At 35.1% G+C, this 19,042-nt stretch overlaps 1 protein-coding gene across 1 annotated transcript in view; it reads right to left on the reverse strand.

Annotated features, from left to right (window-relative positions):
* The window catches only part of LOC134246102 (neuroglian-like), a 35,974-nt gene extending 21,845 nt beyond the window's left edge, over positions 1-14,129 (reverse strand). Inside the window, exons 1-2 of the mRNA XM_062728378.1 lie at positions 13,824-14,129; positions 6,800-7,170 (exon numbers count right to left, since the gene is read on the reverse strand). Coding sequence (XP_062584362.1) covers positions 6,800-7,170; positions 13,824-14,049 — 597 coding nt within the window. The 5' untranslated portion in view covers positions 14,050-14,129. The remainder of the gene's footprint in view (positions 1-6,799; positions 7,171-13,823) is intronic.
* Positions 14,130-19,042: the final 4,913 nt, after the last annotated feature.

Here is a 19,042-nt window from a genome sequence, read left to right on the forward strand (position 1 = left end):
GAATTGTAACGTTATTATAAAGAAGAAAACAAAATAAGATTAAATAAATACCCAAGGGAAAACAGGTTGAAAATAGCTAATTGAAGGTGAGTATCTTTTTTATGTAAATTTAGCATGGAAATGTTTATTCTAAGACAACGTAAATTTTTTGGTTGCATTTTAATCGATACAAGACATGCTATTTTACCTCTAATTCATGCATTTGTGTGAAAATTAAGAGCGAGATATCATGTGAACAGGATTTTCTTTTTTTTTTTTTTTTTTTTTTTGTCAAAAGTCAAATGTGTACATCTTTTCATGAGCTTATAATATATTGAATTTCTCAATATAGATCGAGGTACAGTCATATTCAAATATGAATTACATAGTCAAGTTTTCACATTTCTTATAGTTTTTACGTTTATGAACATGTTAATGAACAAACTGAAATAATGGAAACTTTTGTCTTACTTTTTGGGATTATAATTCCTCATCGAACATTAAAATTTCATAAAAATTGTAGCCACTTCCTTTCTTTATTACACTATTTGATAGACAGGGTAGAGTTTACCTTCTGTTGTCCATTTAAAGCATTTTTTTTTTTATATCGCTGTCTTAAAACCTCATTATAATATGCTATACAACGCACTATCTGAATGGTTCTAGACAATCACTATGTCACAGTTTTCTTTTAGTTATTTTATCTGTGATACTTATTACTCATGGCAATAACTTTTCCTAATGCTCATCTACAATGAAAAATTGTGTTAAAAATAAACATGAATTTTAGTTACTTGTAGTATCATATTGTGTTAGAAAATAACAGGTTGCTTTTTGTTTACCTATATGATTTTTATTTAATGAATAAAATCCCTACAATTAAAAATATATAACCGAGTTTAACCGACCGTGACATTCAAAGACGTATAGCAAAAAACTTTGCATTAACATTTAATTAAATGATTGCGAAAGGAGAGGTCTCTTGGACACATGCAGAACACAGTCGAGGTTGTTTTGTCAGAGGTAGTCAAGAAGCCTTTAGCCCCCCTCCCTCCTTTTGAAGTCGCTAAGAAATGGTTAAATATTGATGACTTAGTGAAATTAAACGATCATCAGTTATGTTCTCTCATAAGCTGTACTCCTGAAACTATCACTGTCTCTGCTAAAATGTCAAAGAGATATACTGCAAATATGTATGAATGATAAAAAAAAAAGATTTTCAAAAAAAAAAGAAAAAGAGGGTTTTTTTAGCCGAAATTTTAGACATTTTTATCATTACATTATTTATACATTCATAAATGAATTTAATTTTATGCACAAGATGAATGTGAAAGTAATTAATGTCGCATAATTAGATACGATAGACAATCCCTTGTTTATACATGGCATTATATATCTTGTGTGTGAAATGTGTTTCCGTATAATTTGATTTATTTACAAATTGTTCATGTTTGTCGTGTTGATGTGGAATTATTATAAATTCCCGAATTCTGATACTTTACAATTCTGTTGTGTTGGGAATGAACATGAGGAAGATGCATATACTTTCAACATTATGAAAAATATAAAGCAAATCGAACGCCTTTTTGTGTGCAGATCATGAAATGTTCTGAGCTCCATGGGTATTTGTTGTTCTGAGCGCATTAATCTTGACGCCCAAATTCTTACTTGCCTAGTGATACCTTTAGAAAACATTTGTATCTAGATGAAAGTTAACTCGGCAACATCCACCATCCCATTGTTCTAGTTTTATTAGGTGATTACACCTCCTATACCCAATTTCACGGATTCAACGATACCCTAATATCGAGTATTATACGCGATTTCACAGATAATACCCGATTTCGAGTATTCTCTCCGACCTGTTTAATGCATGCAGAAGACTGAGAGGTGTTTTACCCACAGGAAATCACTTCTCATTTGAACACACACACAGCTGTCCAGGTACAGGTAACATATAGCCTGGAGCAGTAAGGGGATTTAAAGGGTATGTAAAGTGAAAAACAACAAGGGATAATTGTTAGTCATTTGATTAAAAACAAAAATCAAGGACAACAAGAGGCCTACAGGCCTTAAAGGTCACCTGAGTATCATGTAACAACTTTCCAACAATTGAATTAGGTTTGTGTTTTAAACCAGAAGCCATGAAATTTACAATTTTGAAAGAGGCACCATTGCTTATCACAATTATAAACAAAGCATGCTTACTCTATATATTTAACATCCAGACGTAGATCAAAGTAACAAAGAGAAAATGCACTTCTACTTTAAAACCAGATGTGCACCCCACCTCAAAGGAACCACTGACCCTGGGGCAACATATTTGAAAATTTTGGAAATTTTATCATAAATTTATTTCATCATAAATGGTTGATTGTTAGCTAAGAGCAGATTTCAAAACATTAATTTATTTTCAGACTATGTAACTCCCCCATCCCCCCCCCACCCCTGACGATACCCCCGACACAGGGAGCATGAAATTAATCATTTTTCTAGATGCATCTTCATCATAAATATATATACTTGGATCATTAGCATAATACCCATGAGCAAAGGAAAAGATTTTCAAATAATTTATGTATTTTCACTATATAATCAAAAGAGCCCCCCCCCCTTTTCCCCCTTTCCCCCTTCACCAAATAGCAAATCCCGACACAGGGGCCATGAAATTCACGATTTGGTTGAGACATAATAACTATATACTAGGTTAGTTTATTTAATACCCAGGAGCAGAGAAGAAGATTTTCAAAGAATTAATGCATTTCACTATATAATGAATAGAGCCCCACCCTAACACTAGAACCCCTGGCCCTGGGGCCATAAGTTTCACAACTTTGGAAGAGGCACTCTTGCTCATCATAACTATGCACTCAGTTAGTTTATTTAATACCCAGGAGCAGAGAAGAAGATTTTCAAAGAATTAATGCATTTTCACTATATAATCAATAGAGCCCCTACCTAACACCAGAACCCCTGACCCTGATGGGGCCATGAAATTCACAATTTTGGAAGAGGCACTCTTATTCATAGTAACTATGTACTTAGTTAGTTTATTTGATACCCAGGAGCAGAGAAGAAGATTTTCAAAGAATTAATGCATTTCACTATATAATGAATAGAGCCCCACCCTAACACTAGAACCCCGGGCCTGGCCCTGGGGCCATAAATTTCACAACTTTGGAAGAGGCACTCTTGCTCATCATAACTATGTACTTAGTTAGTTTATTTAATACCCAGGAGCAGAGAAGAAGATTTTCAAAGAATTAATGCATTTTCACTATATACTGTAAACCAACTTTTATTCGCGTGCGAGAAATTTTCGCGAAGTTCGCGACAGCCTCGTCATCGCGAATATTTCTCGCCGCGAACCAGTTTTTAAAGTCTCTCTTTCTATTTAAAACAGATCGAAAAAGGCTTGATCGCGAAAATAAGTCGTCGCTAACTAGTTTATCCCTGGTAAATCGCGTAATAAAGTCGTCGCGAATAAAAGTTGGTTTACAGTAATCAATAGAGCCACACCCTAACACTAGAACCCCTGATCCTGGGGCCATAAAATTCACAATATTGGAAAAGGCACTCTTGCTCATCATAACTACGTACTTAGTTTGTTTATTTAATACCCAGGAGCAGAGAAGAAGATTTCAAAGAATTAATGCATTTTCACTATATAATCAACAGAGCCACACCCTAACACTAGAACCCCTGATCCTGGGGCCATAAAATTCACAATATTGGAAAAGGCACTCTTGCTCATCATAACTCCGTACTTAGTTAGTTTATTTAATACCCAGGAGCAGAGAAGAAGATTTTCAAAGAATTAATGCATTTTCACTATACAGGTAACTCTCGATACCTTGAAGTCCGTGGGACCGAGGAAAAACTTCGAGAGATTAAGAGTTCGAGTTTTCAAGAGTCTGGAATTTTCCGGGTTTGCTTGGCCACTTTTAAAATTAGTCTTACTGGATGTAATGATTTTCATGCAGTACTAACTTTTCACACGTGGTTTTTATAAAACAGCGATATGATTTCGTATTTTAGATGAATATTTATTAATCTGAGTAAAGCTGAAAATGTACTTTGTCATTTTATGTTTATCTTTTAATTCTTTATAATATGGACATCATACTACGCATTTGTTAAATGAAAAACGACATTTTACAGTGCTGCATGGTACATAGCATTGTGTTTTTTTCAAATCAGGTGCATTGAACAAAGTTCCGTAAGCATGGTAAGTATTTGTCCAACAATAGTCGTCATATTGACACTGAGGCTGTTTCTGGATTTTCATATTTCGTTTAACTTTGACACGAACTCGAAATAAAAACTAAATTTACTGTATCGTCTTGTAATCTGCAATTACAATTTCTCAGTGACACTGCGTTTCTAAATTATCGTAATACAGTTGATGATAATTATTTTAATAGCATTTAGGCAACATAAGATTAATAATAAATCAATTATCACCTTGCAGTATAAGTGTCACCAGAATAAACATCCTGTTTCACGAGACACGCTTCTTCCGCCTGCATGGGGCCATTAAATGTCCAGGTAAAGTTGCTAATTATGTAACACATTATATAGACACATAGCCACTTCGAGGTATCGAGGGTAAATTTCAATAGAATATACATAGCGGGACTGCATTTTGACATCGAGGGATCAAGGGTTTCGAGAGATCAAGAGTTCGAGAAATCAAGAGTAAATTTGCTTAGTTATATAGGGGAAAAAATTGGGACTGGACACTCACTTCGACCGTTCAAGAACTTCGAGAGATCGAAGTTCGAGCCATCAAGAGTTACCTGTATAATCAATAGAGCCCCACCCTAACACCAGAGCCCCCTGACCCTGGGGCCATGAAATTCACAATTTTGGAAGAGGCGCTCTTATTCATAATAACTAGGTACTTATTTAGTTTATTTAATACCCAGGAGCAGAGAAAAAGATTTTCAAAGAATTAATGCATATTCACTTTATAGTCAATAGAGCCCTGCCCTAACACTAGCTGCAGATCTGTAGCGTTATGGTTTTATATATTTGTCTTTGACCACAACACTACAGATCCCGTAATGCAAAAAAGATGCAATTTACGGTGCAATATTTTTTGCGTACTTTTTGGGAGAATTTCTTCACTTTCTAGCATTGGTCAATCAACTACCTATCACCCTAATTCTAGACACATTCTGTAGCCAATATGTATATTTTATCTATCTCCCAACCATTTATAGTTGTCTCTACAAGCAATAATCTCGCTTGAAGTGAATTATCAGCAATCTAACATATAATTTTAATCAAGCGAGTTTATCACTTGTTGAGACGACTATAAAGGGTAGGTAGATAAATTAAATATACAGATAAGTTAAATAAAGTGCTAGAATTAGGGAGTGAAAGGTAGTTAATTTACCAATGCTGGAAAGTGGAGAAATTCTTCCCAAAAGTGCGCAAAAAATATTGCGCCATAAATTGCACCTTTTTCGCATTACAGGATCTGTAGAATTATGGTCAGAGACAAATATATAAAAGCATAATGCTACAGATCTGCAGCTACCCTAACACTAGAACCCCTGACCCTGGGGTCATAAAATTCATAACTTTGGAAGAGGCACTCTTGCTCATAAATAACTATGTACTTAGTTAGTTTATTTAATACCCAGGAGCAGAGAAGATTTTCAAAGATTTAATGCATTTTCATTATGACTATTCAATAGAGCCCCACCCTAACACCAGAGCCCCTAACCCTGGGGCCATGCATTTCACAATTTTGGTAAAGGACTCAATGCTAATGACATTCATGCCAACAGTTTGTCTGCTTGATGTCCAGGAGTAAAGAAGAATATTTTCAAAGATTTCATTAATTTTAGTGGTTTTGGCCCCACCCCTCAGGCCCCAGGGGGGCAGAGACCATAAAATTCACAATTTTTGTTCCCCTTTAGGTGTAGATGCTGTATACCAAATTTGGTTGAAATTGATTAAGTGGTTTCAGAGAAGAAGCTGAAAATATTCAAATGTTGTCCAGGAATATAGAAAAAGATTTTTAAAGATTTCATTAATTTTAGTGGTTTTGGCCCCACCCCTCCTGCCCCAGGGGGTAGGGGACCATAAAATTCTTAATTTTTGTTCCCCTTCATCCATAGATTCAGTATATCAAATTTTGTAGAAATTGGTTCAGTGGTTTCAGAGAAGAAGCTGAAAATGTTCAAATGTTAACACACAACGAATGAAAACAGATTGCAAGTGACTAAGGTGACCTAGAAATCACTGCTTAAGGTCACAAAATGAAGTCAATTTTTCTGGTGATTTTATACATCATAATACCGATGTCATTAAGCCCAGTTCTGCAAGAGAGTGGTGGAGATGTGCGTCTGTCATATTAGATTTCTCTATCTCAGATATCAGAAGGGTTTTACCCTTGGCATTCAATGTCAAACGTGTCTGTTTTCTCATCTCCAATATCAGCATGAAATGAACTATTTTACATTTACTTTTGTTTACTTATTATTGCAGTTTACATAATTTGTGTTTGGTTGTTTACAGCACTGACTTGCAAGTGAGAATTCGACGATAATTTATAAAACTTTCTCTTCTACTTTGGAAGCAGTTACTTTTGTTGCTGTAAAGAATGTTTAACAATAGCATGTATCATATAACTCTCTCTCTACACAGTTGGTAAAAACTGATTACTCTGAGCAGTTACTAAGTATACAGCTTATATATGGGCCGGTTAAATATATGAACGGAATAAAAGAATATGCCTGCAAGAAACGTTATTAAGAAGAACGAAATAGTTAAACAAAATTTTTGGTATTAAGCTCAATAACAATACCTTCCATTCTATGAATAGATATCCTTCTTTCCAATTCTTTATTTTCACGCCATCTGGATGTCTGGCTGGTTTCTTTGCATCTGTTTTACACAGGGTTGTTGGTTTTGATGCAATACTAAATCCTTTTACATTTAATGCTTTAATTCTGAAGGTATACTCAACCCCAGCAGAAAGAGGTAAACCATTAATTTGTGTTCTATTATCTGAAGTTTGAAACAGAAAAATCCACTCATCTGGGTGAAAAGGTGTATTGTATTCAATAGTATAATTAACAATTGGATGGAAATTGTTAAACCCTGCAGACCACTTTAGTCCCAACTTCCAGTCTCCACAACTTGTGATCTTAACATCATTTGGAGGATGAGGAGGTGCTACAAAGAGATTACATGTACCAATAAAAAAATTTGTTTAAAAAAGAAATAAAGTAGTGTTAGTACTGTTATTGGGACTTTTACTCCCCAAAATACAGAGCATAGTTAAACTAGAAATTAGGGCTGTGCAATATTACCGGTATATCGGTATATCGCTCCCCAAAATACAGAGCATAGATATTTATAAAAATATATAAAATAGAAATGTGGCTCCAGAGAAATGCACAATGCAACCCAAGGCACTTCTGTATTGCAACATGCAAAATAAGAGGTCTTTTTATCATTTTTTGGCCACACTGCTCACCTAAGCACATGGGCTAGATAACAAGCTTTAATTTTAGGCCCATATAGTATGTATTGTTTTAATCATTAAGTTACATTTTATGCTATTTCAATAAAACAACTCCCCCCCCCAAAAAAAAAAAAAAAACGTATAAAGAATATACCACGCATAAACTTTTTTTTCAATTTGAAAATACATCAAATGAGTACATTTTGCAATGTGGTCTTATCCCCCCCCCCCCCTTTGAACTTGAAAAAAAGCAATATAGTAATCAGTTAATTATGGTTTTTGAAAAGTTTAAACCTAGCAGTGGTCCAAACCAATCCTTCACCTGAGCAAAGGGAAAGGGTATAATTTGGTCCAAACCAATCCTTAAAAGGGAAACAAACTTGAATCTACACTAACTAAGGATGCTTGCATATTTCTTTGACTACCTGTGGCTTTATTGCCCTTTACATTTGAACTAACATTGTGGCCCCGCCCTACCCCCTGGGGTCATGACTTGAACTACACTACCTGAGAATGCTTCCATATGAATAGGACTAATCATTGAAAAGAAGATTTTTTAAAAAAATTTCTACATGTTTCTATGTAAAACTTGGATTCCATGTTATGACCCGCCCTACCCCCTGCGGTCATGATTTGAACTAAATTGAATGTCCACTACCTGAAGATGCTTCCATAAAAACATGATCATTCATGCCTTTGCTATTCTTGAGAAGAAGATTTTTAAAGAATTTCCTATATATTTCTATGTAAAACTTTGATCGCCCATTGTGGCCCTGCCCTACCCCCTGGGGTCATGACTTGAACAAAACTGAATCTACACTACCTGAGGATGCTTCCCTATAAGTTTCAGGTTTCCTGGCACAGTGGTTCTCGAGAAGAAGATTTTTAAAACATACCATCAAATTTTCACTATTTCTGAATTATCTCCCCTTTAATAGGGGCGTGGCCCTTCATTTGAACAAATTTGAATCCCCTTTACCTAAGAATACTTTGTGCCAAGTTTGGTTGAAATTGGTCCAGTGGTTCTTGAGAAGAAGTCGAAAATGTGAAAAGTTAACGACAACAGACAACGGACAAATTTTCTAACAACAGGCCCATGGGCCTTATAGGTCACCTGAGCATCATGCAACAACTTTCAAATGATTGAATTTGGTTCATGTTTTTAGCTAGATGCTCTGGCATTCACAATTTTGAAAGAGGCACATTGCTAATCATAACTATACACTTAGCAAATGTTTAGATTGTTTACTTAATACCTATAAGCAGGGTAAGGGAATAGAAATGCATGTCAACTAATCAGTAATATTCAGCAATAATCAGGAGTGCCCCTACCACAAATGAACCCCTGACCCTAGGTCTACACATTGCACATTTTTGAAAATGCACACTTGCTTATCAAAAATGTTTGATTAATACCAAGGAGCAGATTTCAAACAATTCATTTTTAGTATATAAGTAAAGCACCCTCCCCCTTCTTTGGTATCTCTGACCCAGGGGCCTTGAAATTCACAATTCTGGAAGAAAAGCCCTTGCATATACATAATCATATATCTGCTTATTACCCAGGAGTAGTCAACATTCTCAGAAAACCCTAGAGAAAAAGATTTTTATAGATGTAATGTATTTTCACTATATAATCATTATAGAGCCACACCCTAACACCATAACCCCTGACCTTGGGGCCATAAAATTCACAATTTTGGTAGAAGCATTCTTGCTCATCATAACTATGTCCTTAATTAGTTTATTTAATACCCTGAAGCAGAGAAGAAGCTTTTCAAAGAAACCAGAAGTCTCTGTCGAGACTGTAGCTCTACTGGTTTGTACTTATCAAAAACCATTGCACTATTTTATGAACCTTAGTGTAGTCTACTTGTGTGCCAACTTATTTTGATATCAAACTAAAATTGTAGGAGGAGTAGCGTTTTTAAGGAATTTAACAGAAAATTCTATTTTTAGTAACCATGGCAACACGGTTCATCGAAATAAAAAACCGATGCACTATTCTATGTATCTTAGTGTAGTCTACTTATGTGCCAAGTTATATTGAAATCAGACCAAAACTGTAGAAGGATTAGCGTTTTTAAGGAATTTCACAGAAAATTCTATTTTTAGTAACCATGGCAACACCGTTCATCAAAATTAAAAACCGATGCACTATTCTATGTATCTTTGTGTAGTCTACTTGTGTGCCAAGTAATACTGAAAACAGACTAAAATTGTAGGAGGAGTAGCGTTTTGAAAAATTGTTTACAGACAGACGGACAGACAGACAGACAGACAGACAGACAGACGGACGGACGGACGCCGGACGCATTACTATCGCATAAGCTCTTCTGGTCTCTGACCAGTAGAGCTAAAAATTATGTATCTTAGTGTAGTCTACTTGTGTGCCAAATTATTTTGAAATCAAATTGAAACTGTAGGAGGAGTAGCATTTTGAAAAATTGTTTACAGACGGACAGACAGACAGACCAACGATGGATGCAATACTATTGCATAAGCTCTTCTGGTCTCTGACCAGTAGAGCTAACAAGAGGCCCAGGGGCCACATCGCTCACCTGAGCAAATCGGCTAGGAAAATTAAGCACACATCAGATTAGAACTGAAAAGTTTACTGAAGGGGGGAAGGGGGGGGGGCTTGAATTTTAACACTACTTGAGAATGCCTTCATATTTAATACTGCAAATGACTTTGCTGTTCTTGATCAAAAGATTTCTTAAAAACATTTTCTTCCTAAATATAACTTCATAATAATTTGAATTTGATTCCCCATTGTTTCCCTCCCTACCCCAAAGGCCATGATTTGAATAACTTAAATCTTCAATACATGAGGATGCTTTAATGTCAATATGACTAAACATAGCTTTTCTGTTCTTGGGATTTTTCCCTTTATTTTCTATTAAAACTTTGATTACACCATTGTGGCCCCACCCTACCTTTGGTGGTTATGATTTGAACAAATTTAATTCTACACTACCCGAAAATACTTCCATATAAATACTGGAATCACTAATCATGGCTTTGCTAGAAAAAAAGAAGATTTTTTTAAATATATCTTAATGTAAAACTTGGATCCCCCAATGTGGCCCCACCCTATCCCTTGGGGTTATGATTTGAACAAACTAGAATATATAGTACATGAGGATGATTCCACATTAATATCACTAATCATGGCTTTGAAGTACTTGAGAAGACAATTTTTAAAAATTTCCATATCTAGTCCTATGTAAAACTTTGATCAGCCATTTTGGCCCCCCCCCCCCCCCCCCCCCGCGGGGTCATAATTTGAACAAACTTGAATCTGCACTACCTGAGGATGATTCCACATGAGTTTCATCTTTCCTGGTCCAGTGGTTCTTAAGAAGATTTTTTTATAAAGATTTTCCCTATATACTCCTTTGTAAAACTTTGATCAGCTATTGTGGCCCCACCCTACCCCCCGGGGTCATGATTTGAACAAACTTGGATCTACACTACCTGAGGATGATTCCACATGAGTTTCATCTTTCCTGGCCCAATGGCTCCTGAGAAGAAGAGTTTTTTTTTTATCCCGCTTCAGACAAATTTGTCGATTACTGATTGGATAAAAGCTAATCACATGACGCCCTGAAATTTTCCGTATTACGTCTCCGTTTCCATATTACGTCTCCGTTGAGGCGTAATATGAAAATCGGGCACGCGATTCCGTTTGAAGCGTTGTTATTGTAAATAAAAATGGCGGCTAAGAAACGGTTAACGTAGGTAGCTAAGTTGAATTTCTTGTTACCGTAACGATATTTTATGTTGATTGTTATTGGATTAAAACTCATATTTTCATAATATGCACAAATATTTTTTTTTATATTGAAAAAGGTCTTCAGCGGGATAAATTCGTTACACAGTCAGTTACTGACCTAATACGGATTCATACAGGATGTGAAATGGAAATCCGTATTGGGACTCGGCTTCGCCTCGCCCAATACGGATTTCCATTTCACACCCTGTATGAATCCGTATTAGGTCACTAACTGACTGTGTAACTAATAATATATTCCTATGTAAAACTTTGATCAGTCATTGTGGCCCCACCCTACCGCTAGGGCTCATGATTTGAACAAACTTGAATCTTCACTACATGAGGTTGATTCCGCATGAGTTTCATCTTTCATGGCCCAGTGGTTCTTTAGAAGAAGATTTTTAAAGATTTTCCCTATTTACTCCTATGTAAAACTTTGATCCGCCATTGTTGCCCCACCCTAGCACCAGGGGTCATGATTTGAACAAACTTGAATCTACACTACATGAGGATGATTCCACTTGAGTTTCATCTGTCTTGGCCCAGTGGTTCTTGAGAAGAAGATTTTTTAAAAATGCCATTAATTTTTCACTAATTCATAATTATATCCCCTTGGAAGAGGGCGTGGCCCTTCATTTGAATAAACTTCATGCCCCTTCACCTAAGGATACTTTGTGGCAAGTTTGGTTGAAATTGGCCCTGTGGTTCTTGAGAAGAAGATGAAAATGTGAAAAGTTTGCGACAACGACAACAACGACAACAACAACCACAACGACAGATGACGGACAAATTTTGATCAGAAAAGCTCACTTGAGCCTTCAGCTCAGATGAGCTAAAAACCTTGAATTTACACTACCTGAGGATGCTTCCATATAAGTATGACTCTTCATGGCTTTGCTATTCTTGAGAAGAAGATTTTTAAAGAATTTTTCCTATATTTCTATGTAAAACTTTGGTCAGCCATTGTAACCCCCTCTCTACCCCCTGAGGTCATGATTGGAACAAAGTTGAATCTACTTCACCTGACAGGTTGATAACACATGAGTTTCATCTTAACTGACCAAATGGTTCTGGAAAAGATTTTAAAAGATTTTTCCTATAAATTCCTATGTAAAACTTTGATCCCTGATTGGGATCCTTTGATTTTAGCTCTGCCCTATCCCCAGGGGTCATGATTTAAACAAACTTAAATCTAAACTACCTGAGGATGCTTCAACAGAGTTTCATTTTTCCTGGTCCAATGGTTCTTGAGAGGAAGGTTTTTAAAATATGCCAATAACTTTTTACTTATTCATAACTAATCTCTCCTTTGAATTGGGATCAAGGATGAATGATCAAGGATAATTTGTGTGAAGTTTGGTTAAAATTGGTCCAGTGGTTTTTGAGAAGAAGAAATGTCAAAAGTTTAAGACTACAATGAGAATGACAACAACGACAGACAACAGACATAATTGATAAGAATAGCTCACTTTAGCCTTCGGCTCAGAATTCACAATTTTGGAAGGGGCAGCCTTATTCAACATAACTATGTACTTGGTTAGTTTTTTTATTATTCAGGAGCAGAGAAGAAGATTTTAAAAGAAATAATTCATTTTCAATATAAATCTATATAGCCCCGCCTTAGCAATAGAACCCCGACCCTGGTGCTATGAAATTTATAATTTTTGAAGAGGCAGCCTTATTCAACATAAATTTGCACTTTGGTAGTTTATTTCATACCCAGGAGAAGAGAAGAAGATTTTCAAGGAATTTATGCATTTTCACTACATAATCTATATAGTCCCATCCTGCTACTGAAACCCCTGACCCTGAGGCCATGAATTTCACAGTTTTGGAAGAGGAAGTCATTTTCAACATAACTATGCACTTGTTTAGTTTATTTAATGCCCAAGAGCAAAGAAGAAGAATTTCAAAGAATTTATGCATTTTACTATATAATCTATATAGCCCGCCCTGTCGCTGAAACCCCTGACCCTAGGGCCATGAATTTCACAATTTTAGGAAGAGGCAGTCATTTTCAACATAACTATGCACTTGTTACTTTATTTAATACCCAGAAGCAGAAAAGAAGAATTTCAAAGAAATAATGCATTTTCACTTTATAATCTATTTAGCCCCGCCCTGTCACTGAAACCCCTGACCCTGGGGCCATGAATTTCACAATTTTGGTAGAGGACTCAATGCTGATCACAATCATATCAACAGTTTGACTGCTTAATGTTCATGAATAGAGAAGAAGATTTTTATAGATTGCACTAATTTTAGTGGTTTTGGCCCCACCCATCCCCAGGTAGACAGGGACCATGAAATTCATAATTTTTGTTCCCCTTCACCCATAGATGCTATATGCCAAATTTGGTTGAAATTGGTCCAGTGGTTTCAGAGAAGAAGATGAAAATGTTCAAATGTTAATACACGACAAATGATGGATGACGGCGGATGAAAACGATAGCAATAGGTTACCTGAGTTTACTGAGGTGACCTAAAACTCACTTAAAATAACATCTCCCAAGCCTAGATAATGAGGAAAATTTGAATTTTATAAGAGACAATTACAGTTTGACTAAATTGGAAGTTACCTACCTTTCACTTTCAACCTAACAGTTCTTTGATCTTCATCAATTCTATTACTGGCAATACATGTGTAGTTTCCTGAGTGTATGCTTTTGACTTTCAGAATTTTAAGCACTGTGCAGTTTTTCTCACAGCTCAGCTGGTTGACACCCAAGTCTTGCAAGTGTTGACCATTCTTTCTCCATGTGTATTTAATGTTTTCTTTTGGATCCGACATAGCAAAACAAGAAAACATGACATCTGTGCCTTCATCAACAGTTTTTTCATTGATCCAGTGTATTATTTTGGTTTTGTCTTTAAAGAGAAATTAAGAAGTATTCATGAAGACAAACAAATAATTCAGTTGTATGAACAAAAATATAGTAAAAATTAATTAAATTTGTCCAAAAGAGACAAATTCATTATCCTTGTATAAAATATGATAAATTTAATGATCTTGTAGGAAAACAAGTGATTATTTTTCCAATTTAACATTTTGGTCTTTTGAGTGATAACCTTATATATTTTATGCAATGACAGCTAGTGCATGAGCACTGCAGTCCAAACTATTCTAAAGTTATTGATTGTGAGAAATCTACAAGGGTTGTTAACAAGAGGCCCATTGGCCACATCACTCACATGAGTACCTTTGGCCATGCTATTCTTTGCCAGATTTCCCCATTGTAATACGTAATGTGACCCCACTCTACCCCCTTGGGTCATAATTTGGAGAAAATCTAAACTACCCCAGGATGCTTCCACATAAGTTTCAGGTTTTCTGGTCCAGTGGTTCTTGAGAAGACTTTGAAAGATTCTTCCTATATATTTCATTGTAAAACTTTGATTCCCTATTGTGCCCCCCCCCTACCCCCAGGGTTCATGTTTTTAACAAGTTAGAATCTACACAGCAGCATGCTTCCACATAAGTTTCAGCTTTTCTGGCCAAGTGGTTCTTAAGAAGAAGATTTTTCCTACATATTTCAAATGTAAAACTTGGATTCCCTATTATGGCCCATCCTACCCACGGAGGTCATAATTTGAACAATTTTACTTTACATATGGATGCTTCATCATAAGTTTCAGCTTTTCTGGCCTAGAGGTTCTTGAGAAGATTTTCAAAGTTTTTTCCTTTACCGGTATACTTCAATGTTAAAATTGTTTTTCCTATTGTGGCCCCGCCCTTACCCCAGAGGGTCATTATTTGAATAATTTAGAATCTACTCTACTTAAGAATACTTCCACATAGGTTTCAGCTTTTCTGGGGCTCAGTGGTTCTTGAGATGAAGATTTTTCAAGATTTTTCCTATATACTGTATCCGGGTTATTTTCGCCCCGTGTTATTTTCACCCTTTCACACTTGCAAACAATTTTGCCCCGTTTTAAATTCACCCAGTCGTAGTTTTGTTTAAGAAATTATACTGTATTCTTTGAATTCGCCCCGTTTTAAATTCGCCCAAATGATAGTAGGGAGAAAGGGGCGAAAATAAAACGGGGGCGAAAATTTCCCTGTATACAGTATTTCAATATTGTGGCCTGCCCTACCCATGTCGGATATGATTTTTTGAGAAGCCCAAGGGCCTTGAATGGCTCTTTTTATAAATTATACATTTTATCACTTCTTTTCGAAGCCTCTAATTATCCTGAATATATAAATAAAACCTTGAAATTGCAAAAGTAGGCCATCATGACTTGCGTACATTTTGGTTTAAGCACTCTGAGAGCCCAGGATAATCAACTGGCAAAGTGTGATGATTCTAAGCCCCTTATTGATATTATCCGAGGACTAATTGACAATTAGTTTAATGATTCTAAGCAAATTGGTTCCTGAGATATTTAAATATAGCTTTAAAATGTCAAAAGTAGGTCACTGTGACCTACTTTTTGGTTGACTATCTCCGAAAACCTAAGATGCATCAACTGACAAAGTTTAATGATTCTAAGCCAATAAGTACAAGTGATTCTTAAAAATAGCTATAAAATTTCAAAAGTAGGTCACAGTGACCTACTTTTTCATCAACTTTCTCCGAAAACCCAAGATATATCAACTGATGAAGTTTTGATGATTCTAAGCCAATAAGTACCCGAGGTACTTATATATAGCCATAAAATGTCAAAAGTAGGTCATTGCAGTGACCTTCTTTTTGGTCAATATTCTCCAAAGATCCAAGATGCATCAACTGACAAAGTTTTATGATTCTAAGCCTACGAATATTTGAATATAGCCATAATATTTCAAAAGTAGGTCACAGTGACCTACTTTTTGGTCAACAATCTCCAAAAACCCAAGATGCATCAACTGACAAAGTTTTATGATTCTATAAGCTTATAAGTACCTGAGATACTTTAATGAAGTCATAAAATGTAATAAATAGGTCACGGTGACAAACTTTTTGGTCAACAATCTCTGAAAAGCCAAGATGCATCTGTAGTAGATGTATATTTTATTAAATAATTTAATAAATGATAAATAAATTTAAGATAGTTAAAAAAATTAAAATCTTAAGTCTTTCTATTACTTAAATTATGAAGTGTTACCACCCATCCCTCTTGATCCACCTAAACATTTCACACAGACATTTCATTCGTTTTAGATTTGCATTCTATTGGTCAAGAGTTTTACATTGTCAGTGATTATTACTCAGTTTGAAAGATCCCAGAGTCTTAGTCATGTAGAGAGCTAGATCTGGTGAATTACTGAATTATTTGAAATCTACATTATTTATATTCTTGACATTTTCTGGACAGAGACATGTAAGTACTAATATTTTAACCTTTTATATTAATTGATTAGAATGTGATATACATGAGAAACTACGAATTTGATACTTGGTAAAAATTATGTGTATAGAATATTTTATGTCTATGATTAGATCAGATGTGGATAAATCTGATACAGTAGAGACCCGTTATTACGATGTTCACTTTGTCACGGTAAAATATCGTAATACCGAGGGCAACGTAATAAAAGTTCCCTATAAAATCCAGTAAAACTTCGTTTGGAAAACGTGTACAGGGGGTATATTTCTCTCCTTCTGTCTCCTTTTTATGCTCAAATTCTTCTCCAATATGCCATATACACTTAATTCATTGATTACTTATCTTTAAAACTTATTTTCATGATGCTATTTCTTCTTTTTCCATCTTAGTAAAAGCATAGAGCACATTTTTTAATAGAAACTTCGACAATCTTCCTTTAATTGCTGCCATTTTCTGTAACATGTACTTTCACTTTCGTTTCTGTCCAGATAATGCGTTCGTGAAAATTTCAATGTCTTCGTAGTCATAGTCATTTCTATATAAACAACAACCAAATTTCTGATTATTTTTTTCTCTTTGTATTCAATTAAAAGTCATTTCTAAATAAACAACAACATTTTTTTTATTCAAATAAAAAGGTCAAAGTAAATAGACAAGCAATCTGTCAAAATAATTTTTTTTTAATTACTGAACAGAGGTCAATTAGCAGTTCAGCAATTATCGATTTGTATTTCTGCTGACAACTGAGAGGTAGTCCAAGCCACTATCCAAGCTGTTAAAACGTTTGTAGTGGAGTTCAAAATTTGTCCAAATTATGTTTGATACCCAAGCTGTTTATTTACGCAGTTTATTTGCAAACGAAATTACACATTATGTGTACCTGTGTACAGCATACATGCATAATATTAAATATAACCTTTTATTCATTTAATTAATTTATTAAACTAAGTATGAAATAAAGAAAAGAATTTAAAAAAAAAGAATTACAGCGATAGATAAAGAAGAAGCTAGGTTTATGAGTAAACTTTAATTGTTTAACAATGGCTTTGGCACGTCTCCAAATCTACTGGGCTCGCTGGAACAGTCCAGGTGGGTGCAATCAAGCGTCACTAATCACCAAACTGCCCTGTTAGTTAACACTCTCTCAGAGCACAGGTGTTCCAATGTTTATTTAGCGTCTCCTTAAGTGTCTACCAGCAATCAACACTGAATAAACACGGAGTGAAAAGATTTTTGACAGAATTTTTACATCGTATTACTGAGACCTGGCGATTTTGGACAACGTAATAAACAGTTCTTTTTTGTATAGATTTGTTAAGAAATGGATTTGTGCTTTGAATTTACAACGTAATAAGCGTTCTATCGTATAAAACCGTCACCGTAATAGCGAGTCTCTACTGTAATTCATATGATTTAATATATTCAGATCCAATTAAATGTAAATAAAAGTCAATATTTTCATATTAAAGAAATATTTTTGTGTAAATACAGAGTTATTGTAAAGAGCATATCTTTAGGAATTTATTTATTATTGATATAGTGTAACATCATTTTATTATCTGGAAAGACCCATACAGTATGTCAGATGGACTTGGTTCCACAAACCGGTATGCATGATTACTGTTTTTATGTTCCCCAAACGGAGTTTGGGAACATATTGTTTTTACTTGGTTTCTTATTATTAAGGTCTTCCGACTTCCTTCGGAAGACCTTATTGTTTTCCTTCTGTTTTTTATTATTGTAACGGTTGATTTTGCGCATATTAGAAGAATGCGAAATGCGCACCATAGTTTATTAACCGACGGTCTATTTATAGAGTTTCTGTTCTTGCGCCAGGTATTTAATTTTATTTGGAGATTATATTATTAAAAACTTTAAAAAAAATTTGAATATTAATCTAGTTGTTATCTATTTTTAATTAATTTTCAGTGCAGTGATTTGAATTTATAAAATTATTATTTTAAACTGGTTCGTCGGGTTATCTATAAATACTCACTATGCTGAAGCCCCTGTTATGAACAAAACGTGTTCGAGATAGAGATTGAGAGTGATGCGTGTTATGGTAAGAATGTTGTTAATTTTGTGTTTTATTAAACTTGAATTATACTAAATATTATATCCTTTTATCGTTAATATTATAAATACCGGTAATTCTGTTTATTTAAATGTAGAGACCACATGTGCAGTAAAAGTACGAGTGAGTGACTGGGTGTGGCATCACCATATTTTGGTGGTATGTGTTCAGTTGAATTTAAATTCATATACTGATTAACTCTTTTATATTTGTTTGTGTGTTCTTTATACACTGAATTGACCACGGATTTTTTCCGTTTTTTCCTGATTATGACAACGAGCACACGGCGGGTGTGACCGGTCGGCAGGGGATGCTCACTCCTCCATGGCACCTGATCCCACCTCTGATGTTTCGGAGGTCCGTGTTTGCTCTGCTCTTATTTTGTATATTTGTTTAATGGACGTTGAGATTGAATACT

The sequence above is a fragment of the Saccostrea cucullata genome, unplaced genomic scaffold (genome assembly GCF_032062105.1).
Source record: "Saccostrea cucullata isolate Sc308-1 unplaced genomic scaffold, CSIRO_AGI_Scuc_v1 ctg4336, whole genome shotgun sequence".
In the NCBI taxonomy this organism is placed as follows: Eukaryota; Metazoa; Mollusca; class Bivalvia; order Ostreida; family Ostreidae; genus Saccostrea; species Saccostrea cuccullata.